We start from the raw sequence: 18969 nt of genomic DNA on the forward strand, positions 1-18969 counted from the left end.
AGCTGCAGGGTATTTATGCAAAATTGTACGCAATTATGCAACTATCTTAGGTCCATTATAAAATCAAAAGTTACGCTGTAAACACGCACCAACACTGCAATTATAGTCTGCAATGTTTTTGCCAGTCTGTTTCATACCTTTTGTACTTACATGTCCACATGACACTTCTGTTAGGTTAAAAACAATCTGGCAGAAACACAAAAAAGGGCAAAACTAGCTTTCCAGTCCCCTAACCTAACATGGATGCTGCTGCATATTTTCTCTGAGGCTCAGTTTTTCCATGAAGGCCAGAGTACGTTTGTGTTGTTGCCAGGTTCTAAGCCTGCAGTCACTGTGACAGCACACAAATGACATGTAAGCACTTCAAATCCCTGCCTGTTTCTCTGTGAAGGAAGGGGCTTGCAAGCTGTTTCTCAATTTACGTGTTGATAATACAATATTTCAAGTTGGCTCAGGAATGGGTTTTCAATTAAATAGTGATATGATTTATCACCAAAATATAAACTGTCACAACCTAGTAAGATTAACCCGGATAAGCCATATTTTCACAACCACAGACCTAAATCAAGCAAACCAGCCAACATTTGATGTGATTCTTATTCATTTTTCCTTTTAGTGCATAATAATGTATGGAAGATCATCAATATAAATGCTCCCTATTGTTTGTTCGATATAACAGTTCAATTATATTTTGATGGTAAATGGTATTGAGCTTGTTTTAACATATATTATTACCACTGCCTTTTCTAAAGGGGTTTAATGAAATGCTTAGTATCCTTGTTTTTTTCTTATTACATAACAGGTAAATTGCACCACTTGTCTGGTTTGACATTTAGGATTTATGCGTGGTGACCATGCAGCTGTTAAATTCACAGTTGGGCTGCTGTGCAAGCCTGCAATATACATATCTCAGACTAAGTGGCTCTTAAAAAACATTCTGAGCAAAGACAGCGCAGCAGTGTTATTGAAACAGGTCTATCTGCTTATGTATGGGATCTGTCTTGTCATCAGTATTAAACATAGGGGAATACAGTTCCACATAACCTAAAACAAACACTAGAAAAGACTGGTTGGAACATCTCTTTTTTGTGTGGCCTTTGACTCCACCTGTTTTAATTCTGTGCCTACAAGGTGCAGTTCATTCCTATTACAAATGTGAAGAAGTCTGTTTATAGCCTTGTGGCAATGTGCCCCGTCCCTGTGTGCATTTGTATGTTGCGTGCGTGTGTTAATGTTGGTGTATAGATTGGTACACGGGATATAAACGGGTCTGTGTTTCACGTGTATTTAAAAAGTGTAGATTTGTATTTAGGCACGAGGAGAGCACAAATCACTTCACGTGCTGGTTAAATGTAATATGTGAGCACGGGGTTGCACAGAATTAATTCACGTGCTGGGATTCAAGTGAATAATTAATTAGTAATTGAATCCCAGCACAATAGTATATATAGACGCACATTTCTTGCACTCAGGGTTGGTGTTCGGTGAGTGGAGAACGGGAGAGAGAGAAGGAGAAAGTAAAAGCAAGCAAAAGCAAGCAAAAGCGTAAAGATAAGTGTTTTCACTCACCGTGTTTGTTCGTCTGTCCTGCACCGTCTGTTTAGTGTTTAGTCGTTTTGTATGTCTGTTTATTTTGGCGCAAGTGCCGTGTCCTGTTTTGTGTACTGTTTAAAACCTTTTATTTGTTATTAAACGCTGAGTGCAGCCATTGCACTCAGCTCATCACAACCACCGTCTCAGTGTAATCCTTTTCTGGTCTGACGCCACCCACTCTGGCCGTCTTTGTGACACGTGGTGTCCTGCGTGGGATCGACAGCGCCTCCAGGACTCAGGCCAGAGCAGGAACCGCAGTTTTGGATTTAAAAAAAAATATATAAAAAAAAAAAAAAAAAAAAAAAAATGGCAGAAGACGCCATCAAAGTGCGGGACTGGATGCTGGAAAATGCTGGGCTGGAGGCCCAGTCTATACCAGTAGTCGTCCAGTTCCTGCAGTTTATGGATAGGGAACGATGGGAGGCTTATGCAAGGGAGCAGACCGTAAGCACCTGGGAGGAAGGTGTGGGTTTGGTCCTCAGCTACCTGGAGGCAATTATAAGTGGAACAGCAGCCCAGGTAGCAGTCCCACCAGCAGAGGAAGAATGCCTGCTGTCCCCGTCTCCACCAGCAGAGGAAGAATGCCTGCTGGTTTTGCCTCCACAGCCCAAGCGGGAGGAGCCTGAGCGTCCACAGCCCAAGCGGGAGGAGCCCGAACGTCCTACGCCTGAGTGGGAGGAGCCCGAACGTCCTACGCCTGAGTGGGAGGAGCCCGAACGTCCTACGCCTGAGTGGGAGGAGCCCGAACGTCCTACGCCTGAGTGGGAGGAGCCCGAACGTCCTACGCCTGAGTGGGAGGAGCCCAAACGTCCTACGCCTGAGTGGGAGGAGCCCGAACGTCCTACGCCTGAGTGGGAGGAGCCCGAACGTCCTACGCCTGAGTGGGAGGAGCCCGAACGTCCTACGCCTGAGTGGGGGGAGCCCGAACGTCCACAGCCCAAAAGGGAGGAGTCGGGGCGTCCACAGCCCAACAGGGAGGAGTCGGGGCGTCCACAGCCCAACAGGGAGGAGTCGGGGCGTCCACAGCCCAACAGGGAGGAGTGGTTGTGATACAGTATGTGTTGGATCATAGTTCTGAAAACATCAGAAGAAGATCTTCTTTGCTACATAAGAAGCAGTAACTCCTATTACTGTTAATAAAAAACGATTAATGCAGGTTCAAATCGCTCCCTCTGAATAGCATAAAAGCACACTTTTGTTGTATAGTTTCCATATGTGAAAATTAAAAGTATCAAATTCCTGCAATAGCAAATGTCTTAATGCACATATCAAATTATCTGGAATAAAATACTAGTCAGTGTTAAGCGAACAAAAGGGTAATTTGACCTAGTTGCAAAGTGCATTATGAATAAAATGACTCATTTAATAATGATTTAATTAATACACATTACCTCATGTTATGTTTTGAGCTATTCCCAATGAGTTTTGCCTTTCAATTAGAATACAGTTTTACAATGTTACAGTTTATGGGACATTCTCAATGTAACCGTTTTTAATATGCCTGTCTTGGCATGCAGTGCAATAGGAGTTTATATAGAGTATTCTTTGTGCCCAAACCAGACCTCCTGGAGCTTCTCACGAAGTACCTCAGGCTTTTAACTGACAAAAACATGTTAAACACGCAAACTGAAAATAAAGGTGAGGGATGTACTTTTCATTTGGTTCTGTGCAAAACAAAGATGTCCCTGCTTTGTGCTGCTTTTCATTGCCCTGTAAAGGTGTACTGTGCGGCGTCTTTGTACTTGTCTAGCTCTTTACATGTGGGTTTTGAATTTTCCTGTTCCTGTTTCTTGCCAGAGGGGGTTGAGTCTCTGTGTTAGTGCCAGTAGTTATGCACTGGTTTTACCTGTCAGATAACACCGTCAACCCGAGGCACTGGAAAGATCTGATTGGCACTTGAAGAAAATTATTTCTCGCGGGGACATGCTTCATTTTTCTTTATTATGTCTTTGTTTATTTAATTTTAAAAAAACAACTATTTTTTTTACATTAGAGGGGTAATGAAGCAAAGTATGGATTAAAGTAATTTTGGATTCAATCACCAAAAGAAAGGAGATACCTAGAAAGATGTCTTTCAAAGACTGAACAAAAAATGTCACAGGTAAATGGAGTAATTTCTGCTTTACAGCATTATGCTTTAGTTATACAATTACAGGATGTATAGGAGCCAAGGATTTCTATTATTAATTGAGTAGTATAATGCTTCAGATGTTATGTAAGGCTTGATAAATCAAAGTTAGTCAACAATTGTGCCAACAGGTTAAATTAGCACAGAAAACAGCAGTAACATGTCACTGTAAGATGTGTATTTCTGGACCGGAGACAGACTTCAAAAAGGTGTTTCAGAGTTGAATTTAGATTCACTTGTAAAGCAACCGTGAGATTCTGCTATTCCACCCATGTTAAGACAGACCATAAGCAAACCTATTGCTCTGTTCAAATGGATGTTGCCGTGCGACAGCACAAAGTTTGAAAAGTTTATAGGAAATTTGCTGATCCCTGTTGACTAGCAAGTTGCTTGTTTCGTGTATGGTGCAGAGGTCTTTAAATTAATTCTGCATGACTTTCGAAACAGTTTTGCAAAGAGAAATATCACATTCCTGATATGCAAGTGGGGTTCCAGTAAACACTGGCTTATCCGAGAGGAAGACATATACAAAAGGTTCATGGAAATATTTCATGGTTTGTAAACAGAAAAAAGCAGTTTTTAAAAGTTTAGTCAAGAAATGTATAAATGACTAAAGATTGCAATCATGTATTTTATAAATATATTTACCACATAGGCATAGTAGGAGCATGGTATGCATTGTACATAATGTTCTTAAAGTACAATACATGCACTGGAAAAGCATGTTTTAGTTTTTTTTTTTTTTCATTTTCTGATCATTTTCTAGCAAATTACATTCAGATCCTTGGTTTAGCTGGACTGAACAGGGTGAAATGTAGAACTAAAAATAACTCTTTTTTATAGTCTAAACTTGTAATTATGACATTGTGACTGGGCAGAAGCCCTGCACCGGTAAATAGGGTGTATTTTGTATTTACGGAATAATTCCATCCCTGCCAGATCTGTGTAATTGCGTAATTCCCTGAGGTGTATTCAGTTCTGTAAAAGTTGTCACTGGGACCTGCCTCCTGCCCCAGACAGTACGTAGAGAGACTTGAACACCCGTCCATCAGCTTTTGAACAGCATTGGGAAAGTACATCCTGTAAGGTACATAAACAGGATTCTGCAAAGAACGTTTTGTTTATGGTTTTGCTGATGTTTACTGATTTACCTTGACACAATCACTTCAGGCTTGTATATATTAATTTATGTTTGGACATTACAGATAGAGGTTGTGCTTAACAACAGATACCTGATACATGGCAACCAGAAGATCCTCCAGGTAATAATACAAGCTCAAGGAGTGACAGTTTAAAAATCTCCCAAGCAAAGACACCAGACCATTGGTGAAATTCAGACAGGATATCAGTAACCCGTCTCCTTTAGGTCTCCTGTTTCGATCTGCCCTCTTTTCAGCTTCCCTCTCTCTGAGTAAAAGTTAAGAAATGTCTTCACCAGCTGATTTATGACCCCTGATGCGTGTTGATAAGTTTGGAAAGAGTCAACAGTATGTTTAAAAATGCAATGCTCAATATGGACAACACAGGACACACCAAAGGTAACGTAATGCGCTTCTGGAAGCACTTCAGGGTGTTCTGTAACACTTTAGTACCTGGTTTAAAACCATTGCGTTACCATTATAACGCCAAAGCATTGCCTTAAAGATAATTTGTTCTGGGTTCAGAAATATGACACACAGACTTTCCAATTGAATGGCCAGCATACGGAATGCAGTTCAGCAGAGGGTTGAAGACGAACTGTTGTTGTTTCAGATATTTAATATACAGCGAGGACTGGAAGCCATTGCACTGTGAAAAATCACCAGGCTTAGTTTATAAATACATACTGGATACCTCACTCGTGGGTCTTGAAATTTCAATTAATACGGAGACATGGACTACACGATAAATCACAATAAAAACTAAAGTACAAGCAGGCCTTGGTTCAAATCAAATCAAAATAGATTCAAAGACGTTTAAATCCCAGTGGCATATTTGAAACAGCTTCCATGTGAGTTCTCAGCTGTCAGGGAACAAGCGTAAAGAATGGTTTGTGGACAGTGCCAGCCAGGATTACAATTTTAGAAACACAGATTTTTGGTGAATCGCTCTATTGGGTATTAAAAACTTCATGACAACTTAACAGTCCTCTGCTCCATGGTAGCTGCCGTTTTGCCATTATCACTCACATGGATTAAACCACCTCAGTCCATATTTGTCTAATTCTACAAGTCTGCACCGCAAAGGAAATTCCCTGCTACTCTGTAAATTTATGCAAGCAGCATTTTAGTAGTTTAGCGTGGTTGAATTAAAGATGCAAAAATGTGTTCCCTTGAACATACATAGCAAATTCAATCACATTTGGATGAGCTGTCAATGTAGGTGAAGTGAAGTACATACAGTATGTAGAGCAGGCACCACTGTTTTCCCCATTGTATGGGATATTATATCAAGCATGGTGGTTCAAGGAAAATATCTTATAAATCTCCTCTTAACCACATTTATCTTCAAAATGCAAAAGATGGTCACAGGCACTTTAAAAGATGCTGGCCCTTGATCAAAGAAGTATGGTTTTAATATTTTGCCAGAATGTTTGATGAAAGTTGACTTCATTATTACATTACCTAGCCAGCAGTCAGTGATGCCATCACTTTGGCTTCAGTGTTATTGTAACCTTAGTGTGGTTTGGGGGGCAGGAGCGAGGACTCCTCCCCTCATTAAGTCCTGCTCATAATATCTGCTAAACCCCTATTTAAATCCCGTCATGCATTTGCTCTCTGTCTTACGGTTTTTGTTTTACACCATCCTACCCTCCTCCTCCACTATGCTCCTCCTCTATTATGCCGCTCAACCTCTACAACTGCTCCACCTCTGCAATGGTCTCCCTCTAGGGGTAAGTGAAGCTCACTTCCCAACCTTGGAAGCCCAGCCGCGCTTGTTTGTCCTCTTCCAGGAAGGTTCTCCATGAGACAAGAGGGACCCCCGGCCAAATCTATCTAACCCTTTTTTTGGGGGGAAGTATCGGTTGCTTCCCAGCCTCGGAGGCTGATCGGTTTGGTCACCTCTGTCAGGGCGACTCTTTACGAGCCAAGGGGAATCCCTGTACTCATCCCGAAGTCACAAAGCACTTCTCTTCTATTATCAATTCCTGAACTTCTTCCACGCAGCCCTTGCTTCTGTCCCATGAACAACTGTTTAAAAAAACAAGGAAGAAAGGTTGTGCCAGGGTCGCTGCAGGAATTTGGCACTTTAAAGTCTCTGCACTTGGTAGTATACTTGTAAATGTAGCTGATGTCTAGTGGAAAATTCTCATTGTATTCATGTCAGTTACTTTAAAACATTAGCAGCTGCTGTATTCAGTTAAAAGGAAGCAGCTATGAAAAGGCATGTGCTGCATCTCTTTAAATTGAGATATTAAATAATGAATTCAGGTAAAATGTTAAAATGATGTGCCCTTCTCCAAATGGATAATCAGTTTTAATATTTGACATGATCCTTTTATTTTTAAATGGATTAATGTTTCACTGCAATTGAGAACTGTGGATTTGTTGGAGTACACAGAGAACTGTGGATTTGTCAGAAAACACTAGTTTGTCAAAGAAACCACGGACACAGAATCAACAGTAGTTATTTTCCAAATCTTTAATACTAGCACGGTTTAATTTTTAGAAGAGCTGGACAATCAATTGCATTTGACAGTGGTATTTTGAATGTAAGTTGAAAGTGTTCAGTCAGTGTTAATGCGGTCTATTTAATTGATCTTTGTGGTTTAATAAAAACCAAGCTCAATCAGTGATAGTGGGGAAAGCCATATAGAGCTCCAACTCATGACTATTTCTGTTTCTCTATAAGACTATAAGAAAATGTACAAATTAGTGTAGGCCATTTGACCTGTCAGTGCTCGTCCAGTTCCTTGGAGCTGGTTGATCTCGAAACTCAAGTTGGGTCTTAAAGAAAAAAAAAAAATCTCAATTATTCAGTGTCAATAATGTGAGTTGGTAAAATATTCCCTACCCTCACCACTCTGTGTAAAGAAGTGTGTACTACCTGCTGTCCCAGTTCTGTCTCCACTTTATTCCAACTGTCCTCTGGTCCTGGTTTCTGTGCTGCACTCGTCTTTATAACTCTTTTTGTTTTTTTCACCCTAGTAGTTTTTTTGCTCTACGCTGGACTCTCTCCAAGACCTCTTGTATCCACCTTTTGGAATACCAGTCAAAGACTGTGGTTACCAGTTGCCATTGGCTATGTATATCCAAAAAACATTTTTTGGATGTGATCCTGAGCAACCAGCCTGGGTGGACAGGTGGCCCAGCAATACATTAATGTCCTTCCGTGTCAAAAGCAGTTGTGAAGTCCTAGGTGTCAGTTATCCATTATCACCCCTGAAAAGAATTTCATTAGTGACCTTTAACATGCTGGTCTAGGGAGATACTACAGAGATGGTCACAGCTGTGTGGCTTCCATCTGGCTTAAAATGAAAGGTCAGAAATGGGGCAGAAGTTGAACGGATACTCAAAAGTTTACAACCCCCCTCTTGTGTATCTGTATTGTTTTATACAAGCTGTAGAATAAAGAGGAATGTGCTAAAGAGACAATATTCAGATTCTGACTTGGTTTGTGCAACTTTTGCGACTTGGATATGGTCCAAACCAGAAATGTGCAGGAAACAATCCTGACTAAAAGTTTGATGCCTCTAAGGCTTTTTACCCGTCAAAATCAGAATAGGCCTCAGAATAGATCAGTTTGGGACCAAACTAACTGTGGTTTAGCACTGGCCCTAACACTATAAGAAAATTGCATATTTTTGGGTACTGAGGTAACTACAAGTGATCCACGATATGATTGCTTCCCTTTGCCTGTTTGTAAACAACGTTAATGAGACTGTGTATTACAGCTGGATATTTGCCGTAATCTTATCATGTGAATTATGTAGCAATATATCCATTAATTGCTTACTTTGATGCCTAATTTCATTGAGGTGAAGAAAAAAGCAACATGAATAATCACCCAAATGGATCTCATTTTATTAACATATGTGCAGTTATATAACTTTTCAAGCAATACGTGCCTTAAAATGGATTCAGAATGCATCCAGTAGGCCCCTGCAGACTACTTTTCAACGACAGTTATAAAGAAAGTGTTCTGCAGGTGCAATTGAATTAGCATTATGGGAACAATGAGCAGTTCTGCAATATGAAGAGCCTCCTCTACTAGAGCAAGCAGTGTAGTTTATTACGTTCAGGTTGTATGCTTAATTCAGAAGCACTGTACAGCTATGGCCAAAAAATGTGCATCACCTAGAATTTTAGGATTGAGACATAATATTAAAAAAAAAAAAAACTATGTGATTGTTATCAAAGAAACTACAACATGATATTGCAAAAGTCTACCAGAAGCCATCATAGTAGTACAGTATTTCATGTTAGAGTTCAAAATGTCACCTTTTTAAATTTGTGTCCGTTTTTCATTAAGTATATGGAAAACTACAAAGCGGTATGTAATTCAATGTTAACGTAACATTATTCATCAGGTTTCATTTGACTTTATGAAACAAAATGTGTTAATTCTATAGGGTGATGCAAAACCTTTGGCTGCAGCTGTACAGTATATTTTTTATTTTTATTTCTAATCAGTAATTTGTATTTAAAGATAAGAAAAGCGAAAAAAACAACAACTTTGTCTTGATTATATATTGTACTAAATATAATGAATATTGATAATCTTTGCATCACAGCTATTCATATCTCTTCCTGCGTACATACTGCCTACTTGTCCACCTTTTTGTCTATAAAGCAGGGTGGTTGTTGGATAATTTACTTATAATTTTATTGGGCGCAGGAAAAAATGGCTTTAATTCAGTTTCCCCTCTGTTGTAGGAGAGAGCAGTTTAAGAGAATTGTGATTATTGTGATAATTTTTCGCAAGTTATCGATAACTGAAAATGTAACTAACGTCAAACCATTCTGTATATAGCAAGAGCTTATCAATAGCAACCAGAACCCCAGCATGTTTTTATTTTTGGCCATTGTGAGTCTCACCAGCTGAAGCCTGCACTGCACAGGCCCTGAGTCATCATTCAGGAGAAATGAGGCAGGACAGTCAGACACTGGTGGGGTCAGATTACACATTTCTGATAATAGATATGACACTCATAAAACCTGTGCTTGTGGAAGATATTTTGTGCATGTGTGTGTCACATTCATCATCAGTTGACCTATGGAGAGTATGGTAAGCACATGCCTACTAAGAAAAGGGGACATTTAGTCTCCAAAACTGCGTCTATAACTAAGCAACCTTGCAAGCAAGCATTATCCTGAGTAGTCCTGTCTAAAGTATGGTTATGTTTCTGATGTTGCAGTTTTGATCCATTACTTTTCAATTGAAAAGATGCAGGCTTGGTATTTATGCATACCTCCAGTCGGGGGTGTTAAGGGATTCATTGGTTTGTTGTAGTAACTCATGCTGTTACGTGTAAATCTTGAAACGTGATTTCTCGTGAGTAAATCAGTTTGACACAGAAAGTCCAGTACATGCCTTTTTAATATATGCTGTTCGCCTAACAGTGTCCTGATATTTCAAGTAAACACTTCTTGAAATGTGTTCAGTGCTTATGTAATAGAATTTCCAGTATAAATCAAATCGTGCAAATGACACCAATACACAAATGACATCTGAAAGAAAGAACACATAAAAAGTGTTTCTTTCCTTTCTTTAATAGGTAATATGATGGGATACCAGGTTTATTCAATGTGAAACAATGTGAACAGTATGCAGCATCATGTTCTATTGTGATCACTTTAGGTTGCCAATGTGAATGTAACTTGTAAAGCACTACTAACCCAAGGTTTGAAAATCCCTTAAGAGCACTAGCAACTCTCTGGTGCTCAGATGCCACTGAAAGCAGGCAATCAGGCACCACTGTGCCAGTTGTAATGTCAATAAAAAACTTTTTTTGTGGTTGGCATCCAAGTGGCGTGTTTAAAATGATTTTATTTATGTTTAAAATTGATGCTGGCATGCCTTTGTAAATCAGATCTGGCACTGTCTGGTTGGTGCCTCTTTGGGATGTCTTTGATACCCTTGTTCTGTTAAGGTTCTTATATACCGAACCATAGAGGACTATGTGTCTTCTAGCAACCACGACTAGTCTAGTGTTCAAAACAGATTTCATCAGCGTCTTGGATTGCGATGTGTTGGGGTTCCAAGTGGATAAAACACAAGTACTTAATGAGAAGCGAAGCAACAATTAATCGATTAATTGACAATGATCACCATGGCTTTTATTTTGCGAGCCTCATTTAAACAGTCATTGATCGATTAATCACCCTTGTGCCTTATTTGGAGCCTTGTGTTTCATGTATATTTTACATTACCACCGCATGTATGTTTACAGTTGTATTTGAAGGGTTTAGTGAAGAGCCTACTCTTTTTTACTTTTTACTGACCGGTGTTTGATTTGGGAATTGGTTGTTGATTGCAAAATTCTTTTTTTGGCTCATCCACTGTTTATCCTCATCGAAAATCAATACATGTGTTACTAAATTCCATGAAATGATGAACTGTAATGTTCAGATTCTATTTCACAGTAAAAAAGGTGAAACTGCTGGCTAGATGTTTGTGGCACAATCACTATTTGGCTATTGATTTATGAAAAATGATTTTGCTTGGAACTCCATTTCTTGCAATTCACTGCAGCCCATCTTTTATTAAATATGTACCACTATGGCCAAATGAGTTGCATCACCCTATAGAAGTAACTTCATAAAGTCGAATGAAATCTGCTGAATAATGTTACGTTAACATATTGAATTACATACCGCTTTGTAGTTTTCCATATACTTAATGAAAAACTAACAGTTGAAAAATGTTGAAATACTGTACTACTATTATGGCTTCTGGTAGACTTTTGTGATATCATTTTGTAGTTTCTTTGATTACATGATGTTGATGTTAATTAAAATGTAAATAATTATATATATAGTTTTTTTTAATTATGTCTCAATGTTATAATTCTAGGTGATGCAAAACTTTTGGCCATCGCTGTACATGTGTGTTTTTGCATCGTTATAAATGTATCTCTGTATTTACATTCTGATACTGTCAGCTAAAAAATGTGCTTACCAAGTTTCATAGCAATTGGATAAGATGTAAATAGTGATAAATAGATGGATGTGCTCCTCTACTATCTCTCTGTTGACAGGTACCAGCATCCCCACAGGGGATAATTAAGCATGCAAACTACACCACTGACATCATGCCAGTATTGCAAGCCTAGTTTTGTCTTGCTATACATAAATCATATTAAGCCACAAAGTAAAGGAAATAAAAGCTTACAAAATCAAATTTACCAGCTGGAGCAGGTTCAGTCTAAAAAAAACAAAACGCAACTAAAATGCCCTTGAGGAAACTTTCAAGAACATGACTGAAAACCCTTTGAAAGCATCATTACCAAGAAGCTGGATACAGATTGAATGAAGGCATATATGAAGATTCTCTGTCTGTCTTATCAGCAAGATACTGTGCATACAAACTTTATATTTATGTCAATTCAGTTATATCCTGTGACACCCATCTCCTCCTCCTCTTATCAGTACAATGTGTTACAAGTGAGGAGGGGAAGCATATTAGCGTTTTGCTGTGGGGAAGCATTGTGCACTGACATCTCTACACCACTGCTTCCTCATGTCACTTAGATTTGAGGAGCCTTTTCAGAAGCAATTTCTGCAGGAATAGTTTGTAAACATGACAGAAACAACAGTATAGAATCATACAGAACACACATAATATGTTAAACAGGTAAGAAATGTAGGTGGTACAAATCTATTTAACACACACTGGCACCGTTTGGTACACGTATACTACATTACCATATGTTATTTTTTAAATATATATTACCTTAGCAAAACCATAGCATTCGCTGTTGTACCTAAATGTACTAGATCTAAGACACAGCAGTGGGTTTTAGCTCTCTGTGACGCATTTTAAGAAAGAAATACGATTTGGAAAGACACTAGAAAAAAGGTTCATATTTGTCTTGCTTTGTAATTTCTGGTATACACGCAGTGTGGGGAAAACTCAATGAACTGTTGCAGATTACAAAAGAAACCTGGATGGTGAATTTATCTCCACTGTATGTTTTCTTTAGAGGGATAGTTTGGCAGTATTTGGTTTCAATTCTTATAATTAAAGCACCCTCCCCCTCCCATCTTAAATTCATATACAACAGTAGTCTTAGTTCAACAATGCCTATTGCCTACAGTGCACTTTATTTATTGTCATTTCTATTCCTCTAATACACTGTGTAGGGTGTTTTAGTCCTGTAAGGGAAGTCATCTTATGCTGTTTGCGGGAGAGGAATGAAGCAAAGCTGTTCTGGATGGTCACCTCTTCTGATAAGAGACAAAACTTATTACCTTATTATAAAACCACAAAACTGAAGATCATTCTCAAATCCAATAAATCATAAAAGTGTTCCAGGCTTGGGGAGACACCTGTCCCAGTAGTCCTAGATATATAACCATATTCAGAAACAACACTTTTTCTTTTCATTGTTTACATCCTGACTGATGTTTTACATGTATACCTTTAAAGAAAAATTACGGGTACGTTATTTAAACAGTTGTAGCAACACATGGGGACTTATAATGCTATTTTTTGGAACCCCACTACTTACTCTTTAAGAATCCTACTGCCCAGTATTTGGTACCTACTATCTCCATCCCTTTGAATACAAAGAGAGCATTTTGTTGCAGTATTGTAAATGCAGGCCAATTCAATGAAGTTTAGAAGCATGCATGGGGGAAAAAAAATAGGTTGCATGGCAATGAACGCAAATTCGAATCCATAAAATTAAATTGTGTTTTATGAACAACATGCAATATGCTATTATTTCACTAATTGACACACCTGGTTACATATTTATACTGCAATAGTGTTTGTACCAGGGTAGCATGGCTTGCCATAGGACCCTCTGAACACTGAGCTGCTCTTACAGCAGCCACTTTAATTCAGCTCTGATCTCACTGGTTGAAATTCAAGGTGATGGCGTGGCAGCTTCGTCCCAGAACAACCTCCCTTTTTTAAAGATGCAGCATCCTGTCTTTTCACTACGGCAATAGAAATTGGTCCTATCCAGATTCATTAAAGGGACAACACTTCATATAGCTTGCTTCTTCTCTTTGAGTATTGAGTGACTGCCAGTTTCAGGGTGCATGTGACGTGTGAGGAGGCTTAGGCTGCATTAACCTCACCAGCACAGCTGCTAGCTTAGTGGAGCTCACTTTCGTCATGGTATTAAAGCTTATTGGCAACAGGCCAATGTAATGGGATAGTGCATTGTATAAACAAGCCTCTCTTGAAGTAGCTTGTGAACCAGGATACGGTAATTACGATTGCTTTTATTGTACTAAAGTTTTCCTTATAGATTTGTACTATAAAAACAAGGCACAGTTTAGTAAAGCATTGGAGAGACTGAGATGTAAACGTATAGGATATGCATTGGAAGCTGCTTCTGTGGTGATTTACCATGCTAAAGGTTCAAATTAATTTGGCTTTCATTTTTAGTGTCATTATTTTACAATGTTCATGTTTTGTCCAGTTTTGCAAAACACACATAAAGTGTCGGGGGAAAAAAAAGACGACTAAAACCAAGTCTCCTCCGGTTTGTTTCTCTATGGTGTTAACGACACATCTTTATAAGTAACATCCTACGGCCGATCCTGTAGACAAATACTATTGTTTGTTTCAGCAACGGCCTTGGTTGAGAAGTCTTTTATTTGTACGTAGCTGACTCTGAGTGTTTTTTTTTTTAAACTTTACAATAAGTTAACCTCTCTCAGCAAATTGTGGATTCCATTAGTGCCTGACAGTCCATATAGTGTCTTATGCCTGTGCTGAAAACAATACTGCACACCGGAGAGATGCCACCTGAAATGGCTTACAGCTCTGCTTTTAACCCCTAAGGTACACAAGGTCGCTCAAGCGGTTTCTTCTGCAAATACATTTGAGAGAGACTCGGGTATCACAAGGAAACTGACAATTTGGACGACCAGATCCAACCTGTCAATACATTTTAAACCCTGTTTCGTGCACCTCATTGCACAAATAAGAAAGTAAGCATTATTTTATTTGTGCGACACATATGTCCCTTGTACCTCAAAGGGTTAGTGAGTCTCTGAGACGGACACATAAGCCTTGTATTTGTAGAGGTTGCCCTCTTTCATCTCAAATGTTGACAGGCTGGGCCCCTGTTTACAAAGCTTCAACACAAATTCTTGACTGTTGTTATTGAGTTTGTGCAAAAAAACAAACAGAAACAAAACGTAAAAAAATGTGTTTGAACAAGTTAAAGCTGTGGACAGGTCTCTCGGAACTGAATTAAACTTTTGTGAGCCCAGTTCTTTAGTGGAGCCCATCCTGATCACTGAAAGGTTAAAGTATATTATGCTGTACACAAAGGTGTCAAATGCACCTCTTCTCTTGGCTCTCACTAGATGGCAGCATCGAGCATCATGGTTTCCTCTCGTGGACTCAGAGTTGGACAATAAGGATTTCATGTTTCCTAAATTAAAAATAAATAAATAATCCATTGAATTCATTTTTGTACTTTGTTTTAAAATGTGACCATCTTAGCTGTTTAAGAACATACATCAGGCATCCCTTTATAAAGGTTTCCAATAGTAAAAGCATGGTAAAGTATAGTGAAAGTGTGGTAAAACATGGTTAAGTATTGTTAAACACAGAGAGGTCACGTAAAGCATATAAAAAATGATCCTGGTGAATGTTTGTAAGGGTTAAAGTGTGAGCAAGGTTGTTGAGTTAATATTGAGTTTGAAAACTGAATTCATAACCATTGTAGAGGCAGTCAAGTTTTGAAAACCCAGACTCCAGTGTATAAAGTGGACAAAGAGTTAGCTCTCTATAGTCCAGGCATGGGGAGTATGCCAGTTAACATTTCACTGACTGCCAACGCTGAAGAAAAGAAATAAAACATTTCAGTGATGAAAGCAAAAGAAGTTATTTGATGCTTTCGATCCTCAGACAAGCCATCTTTGCCAAACTAAATGCTTCTTTAAAAGATTCCTTGAGATGTTTAGTGAGAGGCAGGGGAAGAAGAGAGGCCAATAATCACTAGCTGGTTTTAATCAATATAGTATACTGTATCCCCTAACGCTTGCAGTTCGTATTGCAATGTGGGGCTATTTCCACTGCATAACCCAACTAGCAGTACGTTCTAGTGATTACAGACCCCATTATTTTTTATCTTGTTTCCATACAGAGTGTGTTGTTTTGAAACCCAGTCTAGTACAAATGACAGCTCATTGCTGTCATTCAAAAATGTGCATGTTTTTTGCAACACTATAAAAAACATTATCTTTTCCATAATACAGGGATCTCCAGTCTTTATGGAAATATAAGCCATATTTACTGTAAGCATTTCTTAAGTTATATTTGCTGTACCTGTTGCCTTATTTAAATTTTCCACTGGAATTACTTTAAAATCACTTTAATACCCTTACTTTAAGGGCAGCAGTGTGGAGTAGTGGTTAGGGCGCTGGACTCTTGACCAGAGGGTCGTGGGTTCAATCCCAGGTGGGAGACACTGCTGCTGTACCCTTGAGCAAGGTACTTTACCTAGATTGCTCCAGTAAAAACCCAACTGTATAAATGGGTAATTGTATGTAAAATAATGTGATATCTGTATAATGTGATATCTTGTAATAATTGGATAAGGGCATCTGCTAAGAAATTAATAATAAAATCAATTAGTTTAGTTTGTTTCCATCAACAACAGATCCAGAGCAAACTGCACTGAATCAGGATTCTGCAGGCTTTCACAAACTAGGTCTCTACAAATTGCTGTCTTTTCACTTTAGTTCTTCCCAATATACTGTATGAAAATAGACAAAGAACAAATTAGTATGTAAATTGCATAGCTAATATTGCATGTGTATTGCATAGCCAATATTGCCAAGGTTGTAATTTGAAATGGTAAATGCAATTCTTTAATTGTACAGTACTTTACTAAGAGTTTAACTGAACATCTTGAATTGATTTGTCATAATTTATAGCACAGTGAAAAAAAAACACCACTGTTGTTTAATACTGTATCCTAATACTGTCTGTCTCACTAAAGCTGCTCCAGTTTTCATGTATTTATTCTGATGTTTGTGTAGCTTTAAAGCTCGACCTATGCATCTCTGCTGGTTAAAAAGTACAATATCCATGTTCCTCTTTCAACAAAAACATTACGCTGATCTTGTAAAAAGAAAAAAACATGTTTTCACTAAAGAAAGCCATTCCTCTTTTTTTATTTTCAAAACCCACAGTTAATGTCCAGTAAATTTACACCAGGATTCTGCTAATCTTCAATTTGTAACCCCCCAGATCACCACTAACCACTAAACGCTTGCAATGATATATTTTCCTGTTCAATCTTTTTACATAAACAGTCGTGCTCTGATGGTTTACAAGCACCAAACTTAGGCACAGCTCAAGGCCTCATTTGTAATTGAAATGCACTGCAGATGCTTAATTATTCTCTGTGTAATGGGGTTACTGTGGAAACGCAAAGGACTCGAATCTTTCAGAACCTTAAAAAAGATTCCTCACACTTGGCAAGGCGCACGCTTGTCTGGCTGAGACACGGATCCAGATCTGCCAAAGAACTGACCCCAATTGATGCTTGGACTTCTTTTATTTCAGCTGAGTTAGAGGTACGTGCATCTACTGGCGAAAGCGTTCTTTCAAAATCAGAATCTGTTGTGTTACGATGCTTGACGCCTTGCAGTCTCATGATGATAAGGTTAATCCTTAACAAAACGAACAGACAAAAAAACGTGCGGAAATGTTGTTGCAGAGACCTGTTAGTCTTTTTCATTTGATTCAAGGTGAACTTTGTTTAGCGTGGGACTTACTATTCAGAATATAAATACGTTGTTGAAAAGGATTCATAATGGTCCATTTACTGTCAATCTAAGATAATGCAAAACTGCTCTTCACTGCCAGTCTTTAACAAGGATATTAAAGTCAATGAATTTGCTTTTGTAATAAGCCAAAACAAATATTTTTTTTGTGTATGAAAACATCTTATAAATGTGTCTTTATATTTATATTTTCAACTGGATTGTTGTTTGATTTTAAAGTCTGGTTCACTTTTAGGGGCATCTACTTGCTGTATGGGTTAATAAGCGCTCAACACAGAAATATGTAAACCAGACAGCTTTAGTATAACATACTTGCTGTATGTGGAGGAAGAGTAATTATTTGTGTGCTCTTTTCATTTATATTATCTGGGACACTGTCCAACGCTTCCTCTGTATATACTGTGTTCTGGAAACTGAAGCATTTCCCATACTTTGCAGCTGCTTCCAACGTTTTATACCGCAGTGATAAACAAATGCAAGTTGCCTGCCTCTTGGATTTAATTATTTCTGAAGAGCCCTCTATGATATAATATTTGTGAGTTTTGACCCTGAACAAGACAGAAGCTGTCTTGTCTGACGGACCAAGATAAAACGGGACAGTTCACTCCTGATAAACGACTACAGTGTCTAATGTCATTTATCAGCGTGTATGAGCTGCTAATCTCTGTTATGAATTCAATACTTTGTTTTTGTAACTGTGCGACATAAACTTTATAAATGATGTACTTCATAAGGTGTTCTCCTTAAATGCTTTATTCCCTCAATTTATTATTATTCTTTAAAAACACCATTTTAAACACTTTAATGCTAAAGTCTACAGTATGTATATGAAATATCGTTTCAGGTGCTGTACTGTACAAGCTGATACCCATACCATGAGAGGTCAGAGCAGCGGCTTTGCCACAAGTGACCTTGAGTGAAGCGAAAATCTGCTTGTATTTTTTTTTTTTTAATGAAATATACATAGGAATGATTAAACAGTGTGACTAATCTTAATGTGACGTCAATTCCATCCGCTACAAACTATCTGATACATCACTCCAATATCAGGGTTTACTATAGATTATATTGAAATATCTGTGCATTTCACCTCTAGTGCTTTGACACAGGGAGACCACATGGTAAAGTGTATTATTGCTGCTGTGGATTCATGTCCCTGGCGATGGGGATACTGGCTCAAATTGTGTCCAGTTGCCCTTATGTTAAATTTTAGTTTTACCTATATCTTGCTGGTTAGGACATTCTGAAATTAAGGTCAGTAACAGAAATGGGTCCGCCTTACAGTTCAATGCATATTCTTACATATTTCTAGAACCCCTTAATGCAATTGTGATGAAAGTCGGT

General features: G+C 38.4%; 1 protein-coding gene across 4 annotated transcripts in view; it reads left to right on the plus strand.

Annotated features, from left to right (window-relative positions):
• The window catches only part of LOC117423322 (rho guanine nucleotide exchange factor 4-like), a 165505-nt gene that overhangs the window by 18260 nt on the left and 128276 nt on the right, over positions 1 to 18969 (plus strand). The window contains exon 1 of one of the 4 annotated variants that reach the window (XM_034928633.2): positions 3296 to 3694. The exons of the other annotated variants lie outside the window; for them this stretch is intronic. Coding sequence (XP_034784524.2) covers positions 3686 to 3694 — 9 coding nt within the window. The 5' untranslated portion in view covers positions 3296 to 3685. Of the gene's footprint in view, positions 1 to 3295; positions 3695 to 18969 lie in introns of those variants that run through there. 4 annotated transcript variants of the gene reach the window in all.

Source organism: Acipenser ruthenus, chromosome 17 (genome assembly GCF_902713425.1).
Source record: "Acipenser ruthenus chromosome 17, fAciRut3.2 maternal haplotype, whole genome shotgun sequence".
Classification (NCBI taxonomy): Eukaryota; Metazoa; Chordata; class Actinopteri; order Acipenseriformes; family Acipenseridae; genus Acipenser; species Acipenser ruthenus.